The sequence below is a fragment of the Plectropomus leopardus genome, chromosome 12 (genome assembly GCF_008729295.1).
Source record: "Plectropomus leopardus isolate mb chromosome 12, YSFRI_Pleo_2.0, whole genome shotgun sequence".
NCBI lineage: Eukaryota > Metazoa > Chordata > Actinopteri > Perciformes > Serranidae > Plectropomus > Plectropomus leopardus.
The window spans coordinates 30,813,912-30,841,511 of NC_056474.1; the positions used below are offsets into that span (position 1 = coordinate 30,813,912).

General features: G+C 36.9%; 1 protein-coding gene across 1 annotated transcript; it reads left to right on the forward strand.

The window, feature by feature from the left end:
• Positions 1-213: 213 nt before the first annotated feature.
• Positions 214-23,309, forward strand: cnpy1 (canopy FGF signaling regulator 1). The gene is made up of 6 exons (XM_042498036.1): positions 214-376; positions 2,997-3,099; positions 5,026-5,141; positions 19,414-19,626; positions 22,334-22,430; positions 23,158-23,309. The coding sequence occupies exons 2-6, from the start codon at positions 3,006-3,008 to the stop codon at positions 23,196-23,198; spliced, it is 561 nt and encodes a 186-aa protein (XP_042353970.1). The 5' UTR covers positions 214-376; positions 2,997-3,005; the 3' UTR covers positions 23,199-23,309.
• The last annotated feature ends 4,291 nt before the right edge of the window (positions 23,310-27,600 follow it).

Sequence of the window (27,600 nt, forward strand, 5' to 3'; positions counted from 1 at the left end):
GTCAATTCAAATTTAAAGCATGGATCGTTTTGCATAGAGAATATGAAAAAGTAGTGGAGGATGCAAATTTTAGGAAAATAATTTTAAGTTACTGTAAATTACCTCTTCTATGTAAAGTGTCGTATATTACCGAAATATTGCATATTGTTGTTTGATAAAGGTTTTACTTTGAAATGTATGACCGGAAGTGAATGCGAGTTCCTCAATAAAACCTGTCCGTTTTGTTGATAGAGGAGTAACTTGTGCTGAGATTCTAATCATGTACAGAAAAAGTAGTTGATGACAGCTCATAGTTACAGACACAACACCTCTGTACTGTGTTTCCGAGCGACCCCCGGTCCTCTGCCCGCTCAGTGGAGCTCGCTTTCCTCGCCAGGTAAGACGAGCTGCCTGCTAACCGGTCAGCTACACCACCGACCACCGAACCCCGATGTGAAATGTAGGAATTTAAAATGCTTTTGCGTACTGGCCAACGAGCATCGAGCGAAACGTCATAAAAAGTATTTTCCGATTTAAGTTTGATCCAGTTTACAATTCGGCATGGATGTAATGTATCAAAAAGCACGGTTAGAATAGAATTTAACCTCTTTAACACTTGATTCACCTGTTATAATCACCTGACCAAAGTCCACAAAAATGTGATATTGTGCACTCTATTCTTAAAAAAAAAAATATATACAATGTCAAATAACTGTAAAATGTGAGAAATAGTGGAGATAATATATCCGAAGTGATTTCTGCAACAGAGAACCTGACGCAGCTCTGGCCGCAGGTACAGCTGCACAGCGCTGCGGGTTTCGGCTGCAGGTGTTGACACCTGTTCGCTAACGTTTTGTTTCGGCGACTAGTGTGCAGTTTATCTAGAGTTACCTTTGCAGTGTTTGGAGTGACCTGACCTCTCAGGTAAATGTAAATGGAGTGTCTGATGATGCGTGTGACCGTATCACCTATCCGCGTGCACGTGGCAGTGCAGGTGTTATGTTGAAGACTGTTTCCCCGTCGATATGTCTAAACTTGACCCAAACCCTTTGTTTTTTTATGGTTTGATACTTATAACACCTGTCACTTTATTGTTTTTATAACGAACCTAAAGTGTGTTTCGGTGTGTGTTAATGACTTTAACACTTTTACTTGAGACATAATTCTATTTTAAATTATATATAGCCTATATTTAACCGATATCTTTTATTTATCCTTTAATAATTTTTATTATAAATTTAATTAATATAAATTGAATTCTCTTTTATCTATTTATGTATATATTGTTATTCCCTCCTCTACCTCCCCCTTTTTGTTATGAAATACTGAATTCCCACATTTTATATTATATGCTATATTTTATATTATTTAAACTGTCATTTTAACACTACAGCTTTTATCAATACACCAAAACCTTGGCAAACCATAGGAGCTACATGACAGATCCTTCCTCTGCCCCTCCTGAGCATGTGACCAACTGCTTTTTTAAATGTATTATTTTATTTTATTTTATTAAAAAGTAAACATATATGGTTTTGATAAGGAAAACTTGAATTATCTGTTACTCATATGGTCCTTGTGCACCTGTGTCCCTACCAAACCTAACCACTGTGGCAGGAAGTGCATTAACAGGGGGAAACACTGTTCGATGGGGAAACACATTTTGATACAACACCGGCTCTATTAGAGATATGCTACTACAATTTGACAGCATGTATTTTACAGTTTATTAAAATAAACAGGAGATTTTTAATTATTTTTTTGATGGAAAAGTTTCGATGTTTTTTATGCACTCCGGCACCCTATTCACACACAAAAAAACCTTTATTTTAATAATTTCCAGGATAATAATTAATTTTGGTGTTTAACCCTCTGAAACCTAGAGAGACATCATATTGCTTGATGCGGTTTCTTTTTCTTCTTCTTTAAAAAAAAAAAAAAAATAGAAAAAGGAAATGAGCAACTTGGTGCGAAATGTTCCACAAATTACAGGAAATTAAATGTTTAGGGAAAAAAAAGAAAAAAGCTAGGGAAAACCTATCTTTATAATTATAATTATTAAATATTTAAAATTATGTTACAGATTATGAAACATTTTTAAGCAAGTGTCCAAAGTCTTGTTTACCTTGTTTGTTTCTTTTTCCTTTCTTTTTTGTTTGTTTGTTTGTTTGTTTGATTGTTTGTACTAACTTCCAGGTAATTCTCTTGTGCTTTTCAATAAGTTGTCTTTAATTTTGGGAGTATTTTTTCTTTTGTTGCTTGCTGCCTTCATCCCATGTTTTTGAAACAAATCAAGACCATTTTCTCTGGTTACAAAGAGTTAAAATATTTGTAGTAGTTATTGATGTTGAGTAAAAAACACTTACAGTTTCTATTTAAAAAAAAGATTGACTACAGTTGAAAAAAATATTTCAATATATGTATTTATGTTAACTGTGCTGAATTCCACCAGAGGCTGCAAGTTAACAGTGGTGGATTATTAGCAAAGTAGCTGACATTTATTCAAGTACAAGTATGAACCAATGACAGATTAGTAGATCTGTGTATTATTATTTTGAAACATATATTTCGCCTTAAGATCAGGGGCTGTGGCTGGCTAGTTGGTTAGAACAAACACTGATATACAGTTTACTGGCTGTTAAGTAATGTATTTTAGTAGTGGTTGATTATTATTATGTTTTACATCATCATGATACACAACCCTTGAAAGTGCATACATGCTAATGAATTATTTCCCAGCTGTGCTGGATGATTATTTATGTCAAGGTTCATTTATTGCCATTCAGTACATGTTGACACATGGAAAGATCGAAACTCAGGTCCAGCAGCGTATGAAAGATCTAGACAAAATACTAAATAACTTACTAAACAAATAAGTAAAACAAGAAGAACTGGAATGACATTTATTGTGTTAACTGAAATCCGTTCATACTTCCAGGCCTTATAATGTGATGTTTCCTGAGAATGTGCTGCTGTCTGATGAGCCCGTCAGTGTAACTGTTTGTCTGTCCTGCCAGGTTATCAATATGGCCTCATGGATTATTCAGATGACTGTGATGCTGCTATCTGTCTTCATTAGCAGCAGCCAAGGGAAGAGGGACAAGGTGCTCTACTGTTCTGGTAAGGCTCCAGTCCTCGTACTGATGTGATAAACATTGCAGAAACTGTTGCTGTTCAAAGAAACACAATTGTATTACAGTCCCATTTGTTTGAGGTAAATAAAAAATATCATGTCTAATTATGTCACTGTACACAAGTTAGTTGCTTGATACTGTAATGAAAACTTGCCAAAAGGAAGTATTGAAAAGTAACAATACTAGGTGGAAACCAAGTGGCTGTTCAGTGTCCTCAGTTGTGTCCAAATAACACAGTTGTGCCTACTCATTTTAAAAGAGCAATGGCCAATGGGAAGAGCCCGTCACTCTGCAGACCGAGGGGTTAACTTCATCACTTAGTTTGTTTATTGTTTGCTTATTTGTTTATTCGCAGAGTCAATAAAAATGTAAATACAAATTAGACGTGTGAAATGGGACACCCTGATGAGCTATTCAAAGCTTGTAAATAGGGGCCAAGACATTAACATACAAGTTTACACTAGAAATTTTCATCCAGCAACCTATCTCTAACCTAAAACTTCAAGAACATTCAAAATTACTCTAAGATCCTAAAAGTATAATAATAATAATACAATTCACTCAGTCGGGTAAAGACTTTTGTGTTTATTGGACCGTGGTCCAGACAAAAACTGACATGTTTGTAGTTCTTTACATTTTTCCGAAACATATTCATTGCTGACCTTCAGAAAGTGTTTTCATCCTTTGCGTTAAAAACAAAAGCATTTATTTAGAAATCACACCACTGTCCTTGATTTTGGAGAAAAAAATTGTTGTTTAATTCTCCAAAGTCAGTTCTGTGATCTTGGGATGGGTTGAGTGTTAGTAGAGTAAGTGACACAAATGGGCAGATGATCAAACAGGTTCTAAAAACTAAAGATGACGCTTGAACAGCATTTTTCAAACTACAGTATATAGGTCAAACTGTTAACAGGTGTACCTATATTTCTGTAGTACGCACTAGGACATATTAAACCTGAAGATCTTTTGTGTTCACTAGAGCATTACCAATTTATCAGCCAAAATTAATTTATTACAGATATATTGGATCGGTGTATCCATGATAAGAAAAATAAATTGTGCTACAAAAAACAATGAGCAGGTTTCTGTTACAGATTTATACAAAACTTAAATGATATTTTCAAAAAATGTGGATAAAACACAATTGCGAGAAGACTGTGTTTTCATTGAGTGATGTTCTGCGACTTCTCCTCTGGCGATAATATTCCAAGAAACATGGCAATGGATGTTCAATGATGCGGGTGTAAAAAAAAAAAAAAATTCAGATAAATTTTCAAAAATGTATGTTTCCAGTAGGCATATTTTTATATTTGATTTTTGTATTCACTGCTAATTGGGCTTACATTAATTCTTAATTAGCATTTCATACCTGTGTGATCAATATTGTCTGAAACTCATCTGATGTATGAGTAGAGTTTGGTGATATGGAGAGCGTCAAATACTGCAATATTTTCGACCACATACCGCGATACTGGGATGGTATTGTCAGGATCGACTGTTGGTGCTTTCACAAAATATTCACACAATGAGATTTTTGATAAATAATCATCAGTAATGTGGATTTAATAACTAAATGTGTAAAGGCAAATAATACAACAGCTAGAACAGTCTAGTAAATTCAGAACATTACATCACTTCACCGTAATGCAGCCTTTTAAAGCCGGAAAAGACACTTATAATATTACAATAACCAAAATCTAAGAACATTTCTAGTCTCATATCATGATATTGAAACAATATTGATATATTGTCCAGCCAGTAAAGTGTATTGGACCTGTCACAGTTCATCAGATGTCTGTATGTTCGTCAGTGTTTATTAACAGTGACTTGCTCAATAACTGTCCATTGAGTGTATCTACTGATATTTACTCACAATGAGCTGCCATCACTGAAGCTTACCTGTGTTTCCCAGCATGCAAGGCGATTGTGGATGAACTTAACCACTCAATCAGTCAGGTGGACCCAAAGAAAACCATCAACGTGGGCAGCTTTCGACTCAACCCCGACGGAACCATGACAGACAAAAAGGTACAGAACACTGATAAAGATGAGCTCGCCTTACCACTTGACTGATTACTACAGCTTTATTTTACAGGGGTGGATGAAGTACTTAATGGGTACTTGAGTAAAAGTACATATATCTCATACAACAGTTATCGTAGTTAAATATTAGAATATTACGTAATCTAATATTCACTCTACTTAAGTATAAAAAGTAGTTCATGATATTTGATATACGTAACCCTTTAGGCACTGTTTGGTGCATTTCACACATTTTTCACTCTATTTTTATTATTATTTTGGCTGTGTTCATGCATATGGCACAAATTTTGGCAAGAGTTTGTATTTTTGTTTAATCTGTGAATTTCCATCTCTGCTCCTACAATAAGTCTAAAATACACTGCGGAATCAAATTGTTACATTCATACTGTTTAGTGCAAAATATGCGCCACTGAAACTCATTCAAAATGACATTTTTGATCCCACAGCCATCAAAGCATGAAAACGTGTTATTATTTCTGGGTGTCATTCTGGGCTTTTGAATTGGAATTTGTCATTTTTTCTATTTTCCACCCGATGATGTAATTTTTACCATATTTGGCATATGGAGAGAATACATGCTATTTCCACTAGGTGCACTGTCACAATCAATGTTCTGCAAATCATTGATATATTCCAGGCTGTGATCATCACAAAAAAAGAAAAAATCTACTTTGCATGTAGTATAGTGAAAATAATTAATTTTCTTGTGTTTTTTATTTTTTGTTTTTTTTTCAATCTAAAAACATAGTGGCATCATGACAAATACCTGGCATTTAAAGTGTTGAAATTCAGAAATTATTGAATATTTGATATTTATGATTAGGACTGATGTTGCTTAAAAAATTAAGTAAATAAATAAACTAAATAAAAATATTTTTGCCTAACAGTTGATTGAAGAAAGAAAAACAGGAACAACATATGAAATAAGCAAACATGGATCTTGAAAGAAATGTATCTTAAGAAATAGAATAAGTGAAAAACATAATATTTTGATATTAAGACACTATTAAGCCAGACTAAGAAGATAAGCTTTCAGCTTACTTTTAAAAGTATCAATATTTTCAGCTCTTCTCAGCTCCTCTGGCAGGCTGTTCCAGAGTTTTGTAGCGTAATGGCTAAAAGCAGAATAACCAAATTTTTAAATTCTACATAAAGGTCTCGTCTTTCCATGATGCCTTAATAACACGTCTACGTGGCCTTGGATTCGAAATAATGATGGCTAGTGCGGTGGCTGCAGTAGAAATAAAGCTGCTAATGTTGCATAACATCACTCAGTGGAAACGTTGGCATCTTACAATTGGCTTTTCGACGTTTCGAAAATATCACAATAGTTTTGCTCAGATCTGTAATGGAAACCCGCCTTGTGATGCGAGGTGTCACTGCAGTCCTTTTCTCCTCAGTGGATTGATCAGTGCTGTTGACGCTGTGGCTGTGTGTGTGATACTGCGTGAACATAGTGACACTTTGGATCCAGGTCATTGTTCCCGGTCAAATGAGGTCACATCCCACTGGAACCTGGATCCCCTCTATTGCCCAGGGACCGGGCTATCATGAGGTGTCCAGCTCTGACATTGATTTCCTGGCTTTTAATCTCTGAGAGCTGCACTGACTGGTGTGTGCCAGCAAGACAAGGGGGCTGAAATATCTCTATTTTAAAATCTTTTGATGTCATACAGTATTTTTTATTCATGTATTATCTGTAAATGAATCGATTTAAACAGATCACAGGATATGAACGCAGCATCTGTAGGCAACAGGACAAGAAGTGTTCGAAATGTCTGTCTGTAGTCTGAGTATCATTAACCGATCACATTTGAGTGGGCTTTGGTTTCATTCGAACATAGGAAGAAAAGACAGTGCCTACCTGGGTAAGAAATGTTCCACAAATTGCATGAAATTAGTATTAGAGAAAATTGCCTAAAAATGAGTTTAAAAAGGTTGTGAAAATACAAAAGACATTTGATTAAAATATTGTTGGAAAATTATCCAAAATTAGAAAAAAATAGAAATAACTAGACTAGACAAAAAAGACCCAATCTAAAACTAGAAAAAAAGTCCAATAAAAACATGCAATGAGCAACTTAAATAAAAATGACCCCAAAATTAGCAAAACAAATTTGTAAAGAAATGTACCTTAAAGTAAGGGAGGGAAAAAAGGTGGAAAGAACAAGGAAATAACTTAAAAATGCTTTAAAATAACAATAATTCTGTAAAAAAAAAAATCATTTTAAAAATGATAGTTTTTTTTGAAAAAAAAAAAAAAAATCTTGAAAAATTGCTAATCTCTTGCAATTTGTGAAACAGTTTTTGCCAAGTTGCTTACTGCCTTTTCCCCATATTTTCCAAAGAAAGCACACAAATTTGCTCAGATTTTGAAGGTTTAAATACTTGTGAAAGCAGCTGAATGCAGAAATAAGAAAAGTGATGCCGATCCAGGTTTCAGAGTGCTAAATTGTTGTTACAGGAAAAGAAAGAAAAAAAATCTATAAATAAATGTATTTATTTATAGATTTATAGACTTTGAAGATCTTTTTTTTAATGTATTTTACTTTAGCGTTGCGAAATGTTTTGGTAATGTCTAATTAAGTTGCATGTCGCTTTCTCCCTGTTTTTGAAAGAAATCAAACCAATTTGTTCAGATTTAAATGGGTTAACTTAACACTGACTAGTGTTGATCTGTCTGTAGTCTGTTTGTAGTCTGAGTAGTATCGACCAATCAATTTGTACAGGCTTCGGTTTCATGGGAACATGGAAAGAAAATACGATGATTACCTGGAAAGGAAATATTCCTCAAATTGCAAGAAATTAGTAAAAGATGACAATAAAATTGCCTATAAATTTGATCCCAGAAAATAGGGAAAAATATCCCCCAAACTATATTTATAATAATTATAATACTTTACATTTAAAATTATATTACAGGTAAAAAGTAAATTATATGAAATAAATACATTTTTTCAGCATTTTTTTTTGGTTGTTTCCACGTTTTGTTTTGTTTTTCACTTTTTTGTTGCTTAATTTGAGGTGGTTTTTTGTAATGTTTTTTACTAATTTTTTTTTTTGCAAATTTTTGGGTCACGTGGGTTAGTTAAGTTGCTCGATGCATCCTCTCCAGTGTTTTTGAAAGAAATCAAACCAGTTTGCTTAGATCAGTAAAAACACTTTGGCGTGCTAATTCAAACTGATCAACAGGGTGTATTTAACACTATGGAGACTTATCTCTATAGATCATTGAGTTGACTCCTCCTTTTACAGTAATACAGAGGGTAAAGTTTATACAATACAATACCAACAAAAAGCAGTGACTCCACACTGCATAACAATAAATTATTTATCTCTCTGTGACAAAAATATCGAGCACAATCGAGCAGCATGCAGCCCTTCTACTGGTTCCAACTATTGTTTGATGCATGGTGCATTCATGTCATCCGAACGTGAGTGTCCTTCATACTATTAATGCTGCTATCTGTGTCATTCTTGGCTTCTCATTAAGCAGTTGTCTAAAGGTGGATTAATTTAGATATGAATGCTAATTACTCTTCTTGTGCCCCCCGTGGGTCCTGCTTGGATTTCATTTAATTTGCCCCCTAGCTCTGTGTGTGTGTGTGTGCGTGTGTGTGTGTGTGCGTGTGTGTGTGTGTGTGTGTGTGTGTGTGTGTGTGTGTGTGTAAAGGAAAAGCAGTAGGTTTGCAGTCAGCTCAAACAAAGGTTATGCTAACATTGCATTGATGCTTATGTAACATACGAAAAAGGACATTTTGTGGGGCAAATCCACTCTCGGGGCAGCGTACCTAGTGTCGGTCCCTCTTGTTGTGGTGGTGCGACCAGACAAAGACATCACACCACATAACTGAAGCAACAATTTTATGCTTAAAGCAGAAAATGTTTAATGCATGTAAGACTTGTGTCCTAAACAACATTATGAACTCGTCTTTATGGAGCTGTGATTTTTACACCCTAAACAACTGTACAAGGAGTAAAGTCAGAGAGAACTTCAACATAAACCCCATTTTATTAGAGTAAAAGCTTCTATTAAAAGTATTCCAGTGAATTAATATTCCACTTTCATAAAGGCTGGGAACTTATTGAAAAAGAAAAAGGTCCGTCTGCCTGTATTTACTATGTAAGTACGTACATATATGTCCGCCCATCCCATATCTCATCAACACCTTGAGGGAGTTTCTTCAAATTTGGCACAAACATCCACTTGGACTCAAGGATGACCTAATTAGATTTTGGTGGTCAAAGGTCACAATGATCTCACAAAATATGTTTTTGGCCATAACTCAAGAACTCATACACTCATTGACAACATGTTGCACAACAGTATGATCAAATGATGAAGTGATGACATGTTATATCCAAAAGGTCAAAGGTCAGCTGCACTATGACATAATGTTCTGCAAAAACTTTTTTTTTCTGCCTTACTGTTAATATAACACAGGAACAGCAGGTTAGGCACTAGTTAGATGCTGACTCGGTGAGTGTAATCTGTAAACTGTGCTGATTGTAGAGATCTTCTGTGTGTGTGTTGGAAGCATCCATGTTTTCACAGACATGGGTGTAAACTGTAAGAGAAACTTGACTGGTGCACAGAGGCAAATAACAGTGAGGGGTAATTCTAGTTCTCTCTAATGGTCAAAAGAGGGTAAAATTCTGTATCCTACACCAATATCCTAAATGCCAGTTTTTTTTTCATAATGCCACTATGTTTTTAGATGGAAGAAATGCTCAATAAGTAATTATTTTTAATGTAAATGCAAAGTAGATTATTATTGTTATTATTATTTAGTTATTTTTGTCTGGGATATGTCAATGATTTGCAGTAACATTGATTGTGACAGTGCACCTAGTGGAAATAGCATTTTTGTAAAAAGTAAAAGTGACAAATTCCAAGGCAAAAGTCCAGAATGACACCCAGAAATAATACAATGCATGTTTTCATGCTTTGATGGCTGTGGGATCAAAAATGTCAGTTTGAATGGGTTACAATGGAGCATTTTTTTGCACTTAACAGCAGGAATGTAACAATTTAGTTTCCACATTGTATTTTAGACTTATTGTAGGAGCTGAGCTGGAAGTTCCAAGATTAAACAAAAACACAAAATCTTGCCAAAATGCATGCCATATGCATGAACACAGCCAAAATTATCAAAAAATGAAGAATGAAAAGCGTGTAAAATGCACCAAACAGTCCCTAAGAGTTGTAAAAAATGTGATCTCCAACTTTCCGATGAACAGACACCCTGCTTCATTTATCCGAGACTTTGTTTTTGAATGTGTTACTATAACTCAGATCAGCCTTGTTTTGGGGTATTTTGCTCTATAGTCAGCAAACCATGCAGGGTAGTGTGCTTCCTCCAGAGATGAGCTCCTCCTCTGCCCTGAGCTGACTCTAACCTCCACCTGTTGCATTGTTCGGTCAATCAAATGTTACTGAGCCACAGAAGAAGCCAAACCTTGATCCCATGCCCTCCCGGCTCCCTCCTTTTCAGCAGCTTTTGACCTGGTGTGAATCGGAGAGGGAGGGATGTCACAGCTTAGATGCCATCAGCGAGGAGGATTTGCAGGTTTTAAGTCTCTGCTCTTTGGCCTCCTCACAGTAGGACTTCCTGGGGGCATGGGGCTGCTCCGTGGCACAAAAGTTAAACCTGCCTGCTGCAACAATGACACATTTAAGGCCTCCAAAGACATTGAACTTAGTTGGAGCGGTGAGCTGATCTCATAGTGACCGGTGGGAAGTCATGCATTGAGAATGAGAGGATGCACAATGACACGCTGACACAGTGACACATAGTATCATGGCCCAGAAATGTGACCGAGTGAGAGGACATGCGGTTTGCTTTTTTTTTTTTTTTTTTTTAATCCAGGTATTCTTTGCATTTTCTCTCTGCTGGGTTCTTAAGGAATAGTTCAGCAAAGATGCCATGCAACAGACCTCTGCATCAAACATCTTAACTATTCTGCTACCAGCATGCTCAAATTCATAAACAGACCTATCAAAAAAATCAGTGGTTTTAACCCTTTGAAACCTGTGCAAAATGGTTTGATTTTTTTTTCCAGAGAACATGGGTAGAAAGCAATAAGCAACTTAACAAAACATGGCCCCAAAAAACAAGAAATTACCTTTTAAAAAAGCTTTAAAAATTATCTGAAAATAAGAACACAAAAAAAAACAAGTAAAAAACACGAAAGTAAATGACTGGAAAAAAGATTTTAAAAAGTTTGTTTTTTTGTTTTTGTTTTTTTTTTGTAAAACACTTAGGGATTTTGGGGTAATTGATTTCAAAGTTGCTTATTGCTCTTTTCCCATACTTTTGAAAGAATTTGGGTCAATTTGCTTTGGTTTCAAAGAGTTAAAAACTAGTCTTTAGGTCATTTTCCTCATTACCTTTTAATTTAATTTCTTGCAATATGTGAGACATATCTCACCAAGTTGGTCATTGATTTTTTTCCCCCCGGTGTGAGATTTTCATGGTTTGATAACCATCTCAGAAAATATTGCGGTTTCATGGTATCATACTATTACAAAATTATGAATATTATCAGTCAGAATGACCCTTGAAGGAATAAAAACAGAAAGGTTAGATTGTTTTGGTTAAACAAATGTTTTATCACTATTAAAACTAGAAACATTTTTTTTTAATGTTAGTATGTGTAAAGAGTCTCCCTTTTGAGAATAACTAAAATAACGGTGAGATTCTCCGTCCAGTTACATTTTTTCCCCAATATTGTAGATAGACAACTGTCACCTTTTATATGACAGTATACCTTAAAACTTGTGTATCGCTGCAATCTTAGTTTCAAAGGATTAAAAAGCTTGTGTGAGGTGTCTGAATGCAGCACAAAAAAAAAAGTGACGTTTAAAACCTGGTTTTAAAGGGTTAATGGGAGTTATTTCCTGGAAGTGTTTCTCACTGGAAAGTCTGTGAGGGATCAACCTGTTGTTGATACTGAAGCAGCAGTGTGAACCTCTGTACACCCACTAAGTTCAAAAACACTCCAAAAAGCTAAATAGTTTGCACACATCTTGTTTATGTAAGTCCTGAACGATTTGGCTTGATTCCTGTGAAAAACATGGGGAAAAGGCAATGAGCAATGAAAGAAGAAATGACCCCCAAATTAGCAAGAAATTAGTAAAAAGTACAACTGAAAATTATTTTTTGAAAATACATAGCAAAAAAAGAAAGTAAAATGAAAAAGAAGCAATTAAATGACCTGAAAAAAAGTGCTAGAAAGTTCTAATAATGTTACATAATTTTAAATATATATTTAAGATAATTACAAATACAGTTTTGTCTGACTTTTTTCCCCTAACATTTTAAAAATAGTGTTCTAGATTTGTTGGAGTGGTAGTTTAGGCGCCGCACACTTATGCTGCTACATACTGTATACCTCAGTGAAATCTCAGGAAAGTATGAAATACCAAACGTAGGTTGTACAGACACGATGGTACCAAACCTGACAACCTTACTGATACTACCTCCACCAAATTCGTTCTGGTTCTTGAACTGGTTCCGTTTTGGTTTCTTGGAACCTCGGTTCTGTCTAGAGAACGAGCCCACATTTCCACCAGTTTTGAGCAGAACCATTGTAATCAAGCATGTGTCATCAGTGTTGCATAATGCACAGAAGTACACAGTGACAGCGAGATGGCAGATCACATGGATTACCTCCAACCTTTGTTCTGTTTTTACAAATATTTGTTTTTATCAAATACATACGGGCCAACTATTGATAAAAAGAACACAAATTCTCACTTATCTTCTCCTTACAGCCTGTAAAATGTGATACAGTTCCTATATTTCATGTTCATGTTCTGAACCAGTTTTAAGCTTAGCTTAGCTTGAAATGCTGGCAATGAGAGGCATCACTGTCGTGATTTTACAGTTCGGGCAACACGAAAATTTTGATTCAATGTCCGGCACAGTTCCTGGGGGCCCAAGTTACACACAGTCACTGCTGATCATCCAGAAATAGTTCCAGTACTCCAGTTTTTTTAAATTAAATGAATAAACACGGTCCGTGTTAAAGCTTGAGCTTTAGAGTTCTTCTTTCACTCAGATCTTTAAAATGTCTTAAAAGGCATTGAATAAATTAATCCATAAAGAAAGCCTCAATTGCCATTAAAATGCCTTCAATCAATCTTTCAAAAGTTTAAAAAGATACAAAGAAATGAGAAGTAGGATTTTAGAAATCCCTTTTTTTTTCTGAGGATGTATCTTAAAACCTCAAAACAATAGGTAACATTTTTTTAATGTCCTAAAAGTCATTTTTTTATAAATATATATTATATATTAAATAAATATTTTTGTTTGTATTATTTTTCAATAATAATTTTTTTTTTCAATAATTTTTCAATTTTTTATCAATTTGTATATTTTTGTTACAATAAATATTTGGGAGAAAATTAGGCAAAAGTAATTGATGTGGGTTTATGTTTTCTTTCTCTTCAATTAAGATTATTGTAAAGAGATGGTCTTAATTTTATTTCCGGGTGTTAAAAAAGTCTTAAATCTAACTCCTAAACGGAAGAAACCCTGTGGACGGTGTGCAGAGGATCACACTGCTGCAAGGACATGATCCCACACTGACTTCCCACTAGTTCCAATGCCTATTTGGCTCAGCAAAACAAATAAACACATTTGCATCAATCTTTTTGAGTGATGACAACTTGTAACGAAATCACATGCAACGAGCGCACCGCATTGAGTTAGAGGAATTATCTTCTCTATAATCAAAGGCTTTTAAGTAGCACTGACTTAAGAATTGAAGGCAAAACACAAGTTCTTAAGTAAGAAAGTAAGAATTGTCCTTTGTGTCATAGTTATTTGCATGTAGGTCCCTATAACAGTCTGAACTGTCTGATCTTGTCCAGGCATTTTAAGTGTTAATGGCAATAGACTTTAAGTTAAATTATAGGCCTTTCTTTCTACTGTTCAATTTTGTTTAAAATCAATTGACACATACATTTGAGAGTAACATTTCACAAAATGTTAAGTTGATGAAACTATCAGCATTATTATGTCAAAAAAGGTTTATCTAGATCAATAAATTTGAATTTTTATCCTGCAACCTTGCGTATAATTAGGCGTTGGTGACAGGGTCCCTGAATTACCTTTTTGAGTGATAACTCCTCCAAATACTACAGTTTTTTCCCTCTTTTGACCGAGTCATTGCTTTAAGTCTTCATGCTAAGCTAAGCTAACCACGCCCTGACTCTGGGTGATATTGATCTTCTTGTTGGACTCACATCAAAAAGCAACTAAGCTCATTTTGCAAAGTGTTGCTCTATTGCTCTGAAGCACTGCCAGGCATCACCTGTTCTCCATCCTCTTCTAAATTGCACATGTTAAGCAGCTCCAGGCTATGATTTAATGCTCATCATGTACAGTCAGAATTGCCGGCTAATTACGAATCGCCTCAATATTTCTCTCTTGTCAGCATGAAGTGATATTATCATTATTATTATTATTACCATCATCAAACCTTTATCGCTGACATTCTTCTTGACTAATCCATACTTTAAATGGCATAATGGTCAAAATGTCATTTCAGCTTCTCCTTCCACCCGCCGCTTTGATGACAATATCATTATTATTATTAATTTATGGGTCTTCATTGGCCCATATCACCAGGACAATGAAATTGAAAGGCCCCTGTCCACAGCGGTGCAATAATGGCTCCCTGTCCAATGGGAATTGAATGGAGGATAGCATCCCTGAGAAGCCTATTCTCTGGCCCGACCGGTCTCTTCCCCCCGCCACCGCCGCCGCCCCCCAGCCCCATTCTTCAAACAACACTGTGACTGACAGCTCCCTTTCACACGGCTCCGACTGGCAAGGAAGGGGTTTAATTCCAAACCATTTTGTAGCATGGCATGATAAAGACTCAGACCCAAGCACGGGGCTGAGATGGACCGACGTGGTTTTATTGTCGGGCGGGGGGGGAGTCGTCCTTTTTTTTTTAATGGGGTTGGATGAGATTGAGAATTTAGTTTTGAGTTTAATTTCAAACTTGGTTTCATTAAATTCATATATATGATGAGAAAAGACTAAATTGAGCAGTTATGTGATGTTCCACAGTTCTCATATAGTTTGATGATCATACGATTCCAGAAAACAAGAATATAACCCAAGATGTGATCTGCAAATAAGGCACACATTGTAATTTACACCTCATTAATATATTTACCTGACAGCTGTCTTATTCCAAATATGATGCATTGTTTCGGCATATAAAAAATATTGCAAATTAGCTTGGCCACCTGCAACATATAAATGACACTTACATAAAGATTCACCAGTAATAAAAATCATATGATATATCATAATAATATGAAAACCTTTTTACTTTTGGTGTATAACAAGTATTTTTTTTCTGGTTATCACTCATAAACAATTTGATTAACAACCAACAGTCATTTGTAATGGGAATATTTTTACAGGGATACACATTACTGTAAGCAGAGGGTGGAGGAGGTGTTCAACTATTTAACTTAAGTAATAGTACTTATACCACACTATGAAAATACTCTGTTACAAGTAAAAAGCCTGCATTGAAAGTATTATTTACTTTCTTACTTTATATTATAAAGTATATTTACTTAAGTAAAAGTACGTAAGTATAATTACGAATGTTAACATAAAGTATAAAAGTAAAAGTAACCCAATGTAGAAAAATCTTTTTCTGAAGAAATCAAACAACCCCCCAAAACTGAAAATTATTCAAAATAAATCAGAAAATGACTTAAATGTTAAACAAGAAAAGTTGAATAGAATAAAGAATAGTGATTAATCAACTAATCGGTGCAGCTGTACTTGTAAATGGTCCTTTATAATTGTTAATATACTACAAAGCATAATTTTTTAAACAAAAACTATGTTTTTGATGCAAAAATCGTAATTTGTAAAATAATACAAGCTTTCATATAATTCTAGTGAAGTAAAACGTTCAGTATTTCCCTCTGAAATGTAATGAAAAGTATTAAGTGGCATGAAAAGAAGAGACTCAAGTAAAGCACAAGTGCCTCAAAATCGTACTTAAGTACTTCATACATTACTTCATACTTTGTTTTTCATATGTACTTATACACTTTTATTCAATAAAATTTCAAGTCTTCCATTTTCAGACTAGTGTAAAAATGCTATCTCTTCTATTGCATTTTCCCAAACTTTCACATTTGTCATTTTAGCTAAAAAAAACCTTAAAATAAATTTTGAGGCTATAACCATACCTGCCATAATAACTGAAAATGCATTTATTTGTATATTTGAGATCTGTCCCCTAACAAACATAAATTATAAGTCAAAGGGATGGCCAAACAAACTATATGCCCAGGACATCCGTAATACAGCAGAATAGAGTGATTCAAATTAAATATACACATTGAAGAAAAGCATTGTTAAATAGTTGTTGGCAGAATATCACAACGTCAAGGACATTTCTTGATCATTGAAACATGTTAGACAAAAAAGACAATGATAATAACATTTATTTAAAAGTGGAAATGTTAAAACGCCACCTCTGTAACCAATGAGCAAACATCCACCTAATGATGAAGACCGTACAATGGGGCTGAAAGCAATGAACAGTTTGCAGTCCGTTGACAGGAAATTAACCCTTTGAAATCTATGCAAAATTAGCTCAGTTTCTTTCAAATACATGGGAAGAAAGGCAATGAACAATGAAAGAAGAAAGTAGACAAAAATCAGCAAGAAATTTGTAAAATAATAATAATAATAAAAATGTATGTATAATGAGTATAAATACAAAAAAAATAATAATGAGTATAAAGACAGTAAAATGGCAACAAACAAAACAAAGAAATGACCTGGAAGAGTGCTTAAAATGTATATTTTCCCTAGCTTTTCTATTTTTATCCCTAGACATTTCCCCTTGTTTAAAAAAAATAAATACTTTTTTAAATATCTACTAATCACTTGCAATTTCTGGAACATTTCTTTCCAAGTTGCTCATTTCCTCTTTTTTCTCTTTTTTTTTCTTTTTAAAGATAATTGCACTCATTTGCTAATGGTTCAAAGGTTTAAATATTTATGAAAAATGTCCATCAAAGGGATGTCACTCCAAGTTTCAAAGGGTTAACAGTTTGATAGAAGCTCATTGTTAAAGTAACTTTTGGTGCAAAAAAAGAGAAAAAATGTGGTTCTCAAATGTGCTTCTCTTACGATAGGAAACTGAATGTATTTTGGTTTTTGATCTGTTGGTCAGAAAAGTGAAGACAATCAGTACAATTTTGGCATCATCTTAATAACTGAATTGAATGAGAAGGTAATGTCAACACCAGTGGGAAATGAAAACAGTCACACATATCTGTCCCACAAATATGCTGGACTAGACACTAATTTCACTCCTTCAGTGGCTAAAATGTGGCCACTGGTGTCAAAGTCATCACGAGCAGATTTTGATTGATAGGTGAACCTCATCGTCATTGGCCTGCGTGACCTACATCCCTCGGCGCTCGCCCTCCAACCTTTGGCCCCGTGCTGTAACACATTCTGTTGACCGGCCAACTTCCTTCCTCCTTGGCACAACAGCGTTGTCAAGCTCAAGGGATCTTTCTGCTGAATGAATCAGAAGTTAAAGAGGTGGGGTGGACGTGAGAGACAGAGGGATTAGCAGTTGGTTCGACTCATATTTTAGTATGAGGAAGGCGCTTGTTGAGCAGAGAAAGAGGCAGGAAAAAAACGGAGAACGCAAACGAAGGATTTGGTCATAAACAGATGGCGGAGAGGCCCTTTGTCACTTTGTGACATCCCGGAGTGAGTGTGTGTGTGTGTGTGTGTGTGTGTGTGTGTGTGTGTGTGTGTGTGTGTGTGTGTGTGTGTGTGTGTGTGTCAATACTTGTACATGCTACATAGTGAGGACCAAAATAAGTATTTTTGCAGCAGAGTGAGGACATTTTTTGAACATGAGTACAGCTTTGGAAGGTGAGGACATTTTGACTGGTCCTCACTTCTTCAAAGGACTGTTTGAGGGTTAACACTTGGTTTTAGGGTTCTGGTTGCAGTTAAAGTTAGGGTTAGGCATTTAGTCAGGATGATTATGGTTAGGATAAGGGGCGAGGGTAGGCATTATTTTAATGAGGGTCCTCACAAAGATATAAGGGTTAGACAAAATGCCCTGTGTGTGTGTGTGTGTGTGTGTGTGTGTGTGTGTGTGTGTGTGTGTGCGCGTGCGTGCGTGCGTGCGTGCGTGTGTGTGTATAATGTAATCAGTGGGCTTGGCCCGGAAGGGAACACAGCCAATTCTGAAAAGAGACAAAGGGGGTCAAGGAATAATATATCTACATTGTTACAAAATCCAGCTCATCGACGAGATGCCCTCCAACCCTCCCCTCTTCCTCTCTGTGCCCCACAGCCCTCCCCCCACATCCACCCTACCACCTTTTGACCACAGAAGACAAGGAAGATTTCCTCCTTTGATCATCGGAGGATGGCGCGGGGATGAATAGGCCTAAAAAAAAAGGCAGTAGAAGTGGCAGGGGCTGAGAAAATGAGCTGTTTACCCTGCACTTGGCTTCTGTTGCGGCCTCCTGCTTCCACTGACCCCACCCTTCTCAGGAACCCTCCCTTTGACTTTTTCCAACCAGCTTGGAGGTGTAAAGAGTGACCCCCCCCCTCCCTTTTCGGCCTTTTCACCGCCCCATCCTTGCCCCCTCATAGCCCGGGCGTCACCTCTGTCACCCAATCTCCTTCCGGGGATAGCAAAGCGAGGAGCTGCACCTGTCTTGACCCGTCTAGACACCGCCGCCTCGCTGTTTTGTCCTCAAAAAAAGGGGGAGCGGAAGAGGACGGTGGCGTTTGGACGAAGAGGTGGGGAGGGTATGTGCGCATGTTAAAAGTCAGAGTTGGAGGGTGAGGTTTGTTAGTGAGGATGGAGAAAACACGGCGGAAACAAGAGGTCACCTCGCTGACCCCCACAGAGCCCTGTGGTGTAACACAGCTGACACCGGGGCAGCACACTCTGGGGACTGTCTAAAGAGTTTTTGTTAACCGTTTGTGTTATTTGGTTGCCATGGCAGCGACACAGGTGCCATCTCTTGTATTTGAAGTGTATTTTTAATATTTTTGGACATATTTCCAGCTTGATCTACGTGTTTATCCAACTTTCAGAGGCGTGTGTTTGACTGAAATAAAAGGAGTGTCATCTGAAAAATCCAAGAACCCAGGACATCACCAAACAGCTCAACGTCTGCTCTCCATGTCTCCCCCCTCTCTCTCGGTTGTGTGGACAGGTACCTCTGGCTCGCTCAGAGACTCACCTCAGTGAGCTCCTGGATGGTGTGTGCAACAGCATGAGCGACTACGCCCTCCACGTGGACCCTGACACCCAGCATAAGCAGTACAAGAGGTTTGCACCCAGGAGCAGCGGGGCCACCGGGGACTTCCCCGACCTGAAAAATTTCCAGTTCACCGGACTCGAGGAATCCAATCCTCTGAAATTTGCAGTAAGTCCAGTGCCTCATGATTTGTACTATGCACTATATTTGTGATAGAACCCTGAATGATAAGTGCGGACTAATTTAGGGACATGTGTGTGTTGATCAGGACCGGCAACCAGCTGAGTCCTGAGCTCTCAATAACTACAAGCTACTTTCAAACTAGTCAATTACAAAAATGGCTTGTTGCATTGAGATTGAAAGACTGTCTTTGCTGTGAAGACCCAGTGTGAATTGATTGCTAGGAAACAATTATCGCACTGTTCAATCAGAACAATCACTTGTGTAAACAGGAAGTATTGCAAGGTAGTAATAATACTGCTATAGCAAAAGTTCCAAATATTACAATTTTAGAAGACCAAACTGTTTAATTAACTTAACTGCCAATCTTTTGTAGAAATTTAGGAATGATTTTTTTCTATAAAGAATATATATTATATAATTTCTAAATGATTTTGATGGTAAAAAAATATTTGGTTTAATTAGAATATTCAAAATCTTAAAATGAAGGGATGAATTTGTATTAATAAAATATATATTTACCACAGTAGAGTCAGGGTTATGATTATCTCTTCATCCATCCCATCTCCACTTAGAGTTATTAGTATATTAATAAGATTAATAGAAATAATTTAGAATAAAATAAATTATTTTATTTTATGAATTAAAAAATTAAATATGAAATGAATTAAATAAAAATATGTATATATATTCTTCAATATATGCTGATTACTAAACTTAATTGTAGAAATTTAGCAAAAACAAACTCAATTACTCAAGTAATTGTTCACATAAAGTTGTTGGAACAACATGTATGAAAGAAATCAGAAGTCAGAAAATTGAAGAAAAATATTGTTTTTATTCTGAAGTCTCTAGGAGTGTATGGTGTTAGTTTCAGCATTTGCATTTTCTTGAAATTCACTCTTGGTGATAGTCAAAGTGGCTGTTCCTGTTAAAGTACACACACTGTGGCATGACTCGTCCACAGTGTGTGTGTGTTGGTTGCCCTCAGCTCCTATGCATATAACCTCGAATAACCTCTTTTCCTCTTTAATCTGAATTTATCTCATTTTGGAAAGCCTGTTGCACCAGTTTGGTTCAGTCAACGTTGCCCCCTGCAGATATTTAGTATCAGCTGAAATCTACTGATTCATTAGTTTGTGTGGTAGTAGTGATGCGTCAGCGTCCACCTATAGTAACCTCATAGGCTGGAGCGAGCTGGTGCAGCTGCTGGCTCTGACACATTAAACCATGTTGGGTCATGTGACTAACACGTTAGCAGTGATTTTTATGAATGGAACCAAAATGTGGATTTTGTGTACAGTGTAACTTACAGAGGGCTTCTACTGCGTTCACATTCCAGTAACCAATGCAAAGATTTTCACATTCACGGTGACATAAATTGTGATTTGTTCTGTACCCAGTAGATATTACTGATCATGTCGAGTTTTTATTTATCTTGTCTTGTACATGTTTTGTATGTGACATGATCAGTATCGCATCCTTTGTAAAACAACCTATATGGATACAGCTCTGTCGCAAAAGAGGTACTTTAGTGGGACTTACCTCCTCAAATTGATAAAATAATACGAATGAAGTGGAAAAATCAAATCTTGTTTGGATTCAGACACAGCAGGACTTTGATAAAGGTTCTCCATACAATAAAAAAGTGAAAAGAACAGAGCACCATCTCAGAGACTTATATGTGTGCTTGTGTTTTGAATCTTGCTTCAATCTCAATCTCGCTTTTACAAAATGACAAAAGGACGCCAGGGGATAGTTTGGGGGATTTTAAGATGTTTCAAGGATCTTAGGATGTTATTCTGATTTCAGGACATTTCTAGGATTTTTGGACATTTCTAGTGTTTCAGGATATTTCTCAGATTTTAAAACATTTCTGGGATTTTAGGACATTTTTTAGGGTTTCAGGACATTTTTCTGACTTAAGGACATTTTGTTGGATTTAGGACATTTCTTGGATTTTAGGACATTTCTTGGATTTAAGGAGATTTCTTGGATTTTAGGAAATTTCCAGGATTTCAGGACAATTCAAGGAATTCAGGATATTTCTAGGATTTGAGGTCATTTTTATTTGTTTTTTTTTTTTTTGGGATTTGGAAATGTCTGGGGGGGGGGGCACCTGGGACCCTTTTGCTGTACACCCTGTAGATCTGGCTGACAGACCTGAAAATTGCAACATTTCAAAGCCAAAATCTCATTTAAAAAGTTAAGAATGCTGTTGAAAGGGAGCTGCTTTGTTTATGATTCAGGATTTCTTCAGCTTGAACCTGATCCTGCTGCTCACTTCATTTAATACATTTACCAAATCTAAAAATCACATCACAACACAGGTAATTCCCCTGCTTTCTTGAGCAGGTAATTCTATTAATAAAATATTTTTAAATATTTTTAATACAAATATTTTGATAAGTCCCTGCTGATATCAGTGAAATAAAAAAATCATAACTCTCAGGTTGAAGTGAATTAAAGCTCTTGAGGAGTTGTTGCTCAGCGGCGTGACCATCCACTTGTCAAAATGGCTGAACATTTTGGCAAATAGAGAGGAAACATGGCCACTGCCCCGCAAACGGCGTGGCCACCATTGTGCAAAAAGACCCAGTGTGTGTGTGTGTTTGCACGCATGCATGGCTAAGCCGCCTCAGCTCTGTTTCCCCCAGGCCAAGCCTTTCTTGTGTGCTTGTGTTTTGTCTCTCAGTGTGAAACGCTGGTGGAGGAGCTGGAGGATGATATCATCTCTCTGTTCAGCCAGGACTCCGAGCATGTGCACGAGGAGTTATGCAACAGACTCTCAGGTACTAAAGCTTCTTCACACGTTCTTCAGCACACACACCATGCAGCCCCCCCGCCCCCCCCCCCCCCACACACCACACACACACCCACACACGAGATCTATATCACCTCACACATCAAGTGCAATCTTTTTTTCTAGAATGAAGCTGGAGACATAAATTGAGAAAGTAGCATAATAAATAACTTCAAAGAGTTTAAGTAATATTGATAACAGCATTAAATGACCTTGCATGCTTTGTTTAAGAAAAATCATTTCACATCTCGCTTGCATTTTCCGGCTTCTGCGTTTCAGCAGTTGCGTTTCCTTTCGCTTCAAAGATAATTTAGAAAAATGTGCTCATCTATCGCTAATTCAATCATCTTTTATCGCATAATTTTTCCCCATTGGGTTTGACTTCCACAGCCTTATGTAACAGCACAGATAAGAGAGGCCATTTTGTTAGAATCTGAATCAGTTGAAAGCCACTGCCAGCGCACATAGATCACTGTTTTTATTGAAAGAAAAATCAATTATTGTGAGATATCTGTGTCGGAAACAAAGTACCTCAGGGTTAGACCTTAGAATGTGTTTTACACAATCAAAACAGCCCCCATTAAAAAAAAAAAACATAATAAAAACCAGATCAAATCTATCAGAACACAAAATTGCTACATAAAACAATTTTTATTTTTTTTGTATAACATAGACAACTTTAAAACGTATATTTTTGTCCTTTTGTTTAATTTCAGAATACTGTAACGACAGCAGTCACGCAAACGAGGAGTTATAGAGTTTCAGATCGTCAGTGGACGAAGGCGGGACCAGATTACAAAAAAAACAACCTTTAATAATTTTTGACGAATACTGGGTCTTTTTATAAATAAATAAAAGAACTAATCTTGAAAAATGGTATCGTGCCGTTTGGTTTTTGTCCAAGGCTTGAAATTGATGCTTCTGCACGCCGTTCACCGATGTCATACCACAGTATTGTGTTGTCCTCTGCTGTTTCTTATTGGTTTTTCTTCTTGGTTTGCGCAAGCAGAAGTGTTTGTACTGTGTTTGCATGCTGTAAAACAGTGTGAATTGATTACTGAAAACTGTCAGAAAAAAAATTGAGACAGAATTCTTCATTGTGCTGAACTGATACATTTTTCAATCCAAAATACTCCAATTTCTCTAAATGTTTATCACAAAAAAATGATTATTTTTGGCATTTTATTGGTTGGACGAAAACATTTCTGACAGGCACGCTATTTTCGGATGTTTTTTAGACTAAACGATAGGTCGATATGTTAAAATAGAAAATTAAGAAATGAACTGATGATAGAACTAATTGCTATTTGCTGCTTTACTTCTGCACCTTAATTGCATGCTTTTGTTTCGCTGACATTCATTTCTTTCATTTCATTTTAAATAAATATAGTGATGTAGTCGTCGCTTGTGCAAGGACAGCACATCAAAATGATAGCACCTTTTGTTTCTCTCTGATTGCTAATATGAGACGCATACAGGGACAACAATGCAGAAATCATTTCAAAGCTTCAGTGTGAGTACGAGGAGCTGCGGCTGGGTGTGAACACACAGGTTTCAGATTGTCCTCTCATACAAACTAGCAGGTGTGTGGACTGGAGCAAACACTGGAGAATCCAGTGTCTGATTGGGCCAGATATAGCAGCAGCTGGCTGATGATTGGTCAGGACCCTGTGCATTGATATGCTAAAGGCTGCACGTCCTCAGGGGAAGCATGTTCAGTGGCAGAGAGCAGATCACACTGCAGCTCCTCTCCATACATTCAGATATTGCTTAATGGTTGCTGGGTTTGATATGTTTGAGTAGCACTGGGAGATCAGGTCAAAGCTGATGGAGACATGTTTTTGATAGAGGATGTATCACACTCTGGTCCCTTTTTCATGAGGTACAACCTCCATTGCCACTGAGCAGCCAAAATGTCTTCCTTTGACTGCTATGAATGCTCTCTCAAAGTGTTAACCCAGCCCACACCTCGTATTAGGAATGCAATTATACAATGTAATGAAGTGTATGTTCCTACTTTGAAAAAACATTTAATACTCATTAATAAGAAGTTAGTTTTATAGATACATTCTATTTGGAAATTGTTACAGCGATCCTGGCCTGAGATTAAGCCCTGAGCGTATTCGTTTCCCTGTTTGACATCATTGTCATGACAATGTTGACAGCTAGGGAGCATATTACGTTTAAGTCATCATCTGTCAGAGTTCAAGGGTCGGCTAACAGGCTTCCTTTTAAAATTAGCGAGTTAGTTAACGGCTAACAGGCGTTCACGTTCTGTCCTGGAGGCACGAGAAAGCGAGACTTCGGCCTGTTTTGTCAGTGTACATCATGTCACCAATGCAGTGAGGATGACATTAAACGTAGGTATGTGGATGTATGCCTTTAAACTTGATTGTATGTTGCTTGTACATCACCATTCGATCCGGAACTTTGGCCTTAAATAGACATCCGATTAAGACCTTTGAATATTAAATTTGAGAACCCCTGCTATTAACCGTTAAAGTTGAGAAGAATGCAAATTATTGATTTGTATGGAAAAATATAGGCCTCTGGAATCAGCAAAGCTCTGTGCTAAATATCCTCATGTAACAGTTCGTATGATATGCTGTGAATTAGCGCCCCACGAATGACATTACGTCCTTAATGTTAAGTTAAATTAGTAATGTAAATTTACGGAGGATAAGTGTAGCCCAGTTAAGTTACTGTGATTAGGTTTAGGAAAAGAAACATGGTGTGTCCATACCTGAAAATGACACGTCTGAACACCCGTTTCCTAGAGAAAGTCCTGGGGGTAAATCTTGTGTTTTGTGGCCGATCCACCACTCCAACATGCCTCCTGACAAACCGCTCAGGACTGTTTCCTCGTTTACTCCCATCAGCACATTGATCACGTGATCACAGCTTTTCAAAATATGTGGGTTATGCATAAAGTGCTGGCTCATGATTTGGATGTCAGAATTCCTCCTACTCCTTTTTGGTTTACTGAATATGTCTGATGGGCATTCTGGTGTTGTTTTCTTTGCATATATTTTATTTTGTTCTCCTATTTTATTTGGCATAGAGGGAATAGAGATTTAACTAATACTGCTACAAAAGAATTTGGATGCTTTACTCTTCATAGGAAAATGTACAAATAGTGTCTGAGCACAGTAGGCTCTGTAAAACATACCAAGAGTCGGTGGTCTATAGATGTAGAGAAGACAAAAATATTCCCTCCCTTTGTGCAAATGTAGTTTATTTTGACGTTGTGAACCCAACTTAACAAAGACAACTGCTGATCAAAATTGAAATCATATCTGTCATACAGACAACAGTTTAAAAATCTTATGGCTTTAGTCTTCAGTCTGTTAAAACTTGTGCCTCTGAATTAGTTTTGGCAACCGATCATACTAGACATTACTTCACATTTGTTTAGCTGAAGCATTTATCCAAAGGAACTCACAATATTTATTTATTTTTTTATTTTATTTAAAAGAGACCATGCACATTTTAAAACATAAATGTAATCATTTGATGCACCGTACCAGATATTAGCTTAGAGCTAAATCACATCTGGAGTCCCTTGGCAGGTCAGAACAAATACACAGCGCAATGACATTATGATATAAAGCTGTATAAGAAGAAGAAAAGACACACACGAGTCAAAAAATACACACAACAGTACATTCAACCATGTGGGTTTAACCCAAAAATTGCAAGAATCGTCGACTTGAGAAAATATGCAGATTTACTTCAAGTACTTAATTTGGAGACAACAGGAGACAGAGAAACGGATTTGTCTGAACACAACTTTGAGTCTGTGACACCTCTTTACCATGTCAGCATTGTCCTCCATGTTTGTGTGAGTACCCGAGAGCATGACCAAACAGATCATGTGAGATGATATCACATGTATGGATTACATCTCCACCCAATAATGCTGCTTTGAGGCAACCTTAGTGCTTCCTTATATTATGTTCACGCTACAAGCACAACGCAACAGGGTGGCCGGTTGCATTATTGCCGAGTCGCCGTCGAAGTGTTGCTCGGGTGAGTGTTATCATAGTTATGACATCATGGCCATGTGTGTGTCTGCTTCTTCCCAGCTGGCCACCAAAGTGATTAGATCTTAAAATTTGTGATAAATTAGGTTTTAACATTGTGTGACCAAAACTCAATGTGAGGACGTCTAATGCCAACGTCAGTTTGATGAAGAATACTGATGTCATGTGTTGATATTTTGTTGGTTTTGAGTTGTGCTGTTTGTATGTCATCTCTGGTAAGTTTCACACGTTGAAACGTGTGATATCTGTTTTAAAAAGTACAAATGACAGAAAGACAGCGAGCACACACCCATCTTTAAGTGGTTACGTCTTAAGCCTGTGATCTCTGGCGCACAGCTGAGAACCTAAGTGGTTTGTTTACATGAGCACACAGCTGACAGGAACAGCGGTTTGTTTACGTAATGTTACAGAAGTGCATGTTTTAACGGAGTCAGCTCGGACAGAGAGACTCTAGCTGGCTGTATGAACACAGCGTTAGGTCCACATATTTGTAGAGGGAAATATTGTTACCAGACATAATTACCGGAGAGATATAAATATGTTGGACCTATGCAGATTTTCCTGGTCAGAAACTGCATCAGAAAGCTTGATTGTTGATGAAAAAGCTGCTTGGTGAGTGACAGAGAGAGACAGAGAGGAGAGGGGAAGAGAAGGTGTGAGCTGGATTATTGCACAATGTTTCTGCAAATTATAACAAGCGGACCCGAACGGCCTGACCTGCAGGTCAACCCGCGGGGCCCGCAGGCTGCGGGTTGACCCGCGCATCACTTGTGGAAAGCACAAGCTGAAGTGCAATTTCGATGCGGGCCAAAGTCAGCAGATGTTTCTTTTGCCTTTAATTGTTTTTCACACATTGTTGATGGTGGTCCTCCAAGCCACGAGGTGGGCCAGTCTAGCTGATATTTGCCAGAATTGCCCAATGGTCAGTCTGAGCCAGCTGTACACCGCTCACTCCAGAATGAGGCCCAGTCGTACACGGGTATTTTCAGGAACTTTTTCTATCCGTTTTTACCTTTCTTCGACACAGCTTTTGGTCAGAGTGTGCACCGTTATCTCCCCCTGTAATACACTGCAGCCTGAGCAGCATGTGACGGTGACCTCAGCGAGCTACAGCGT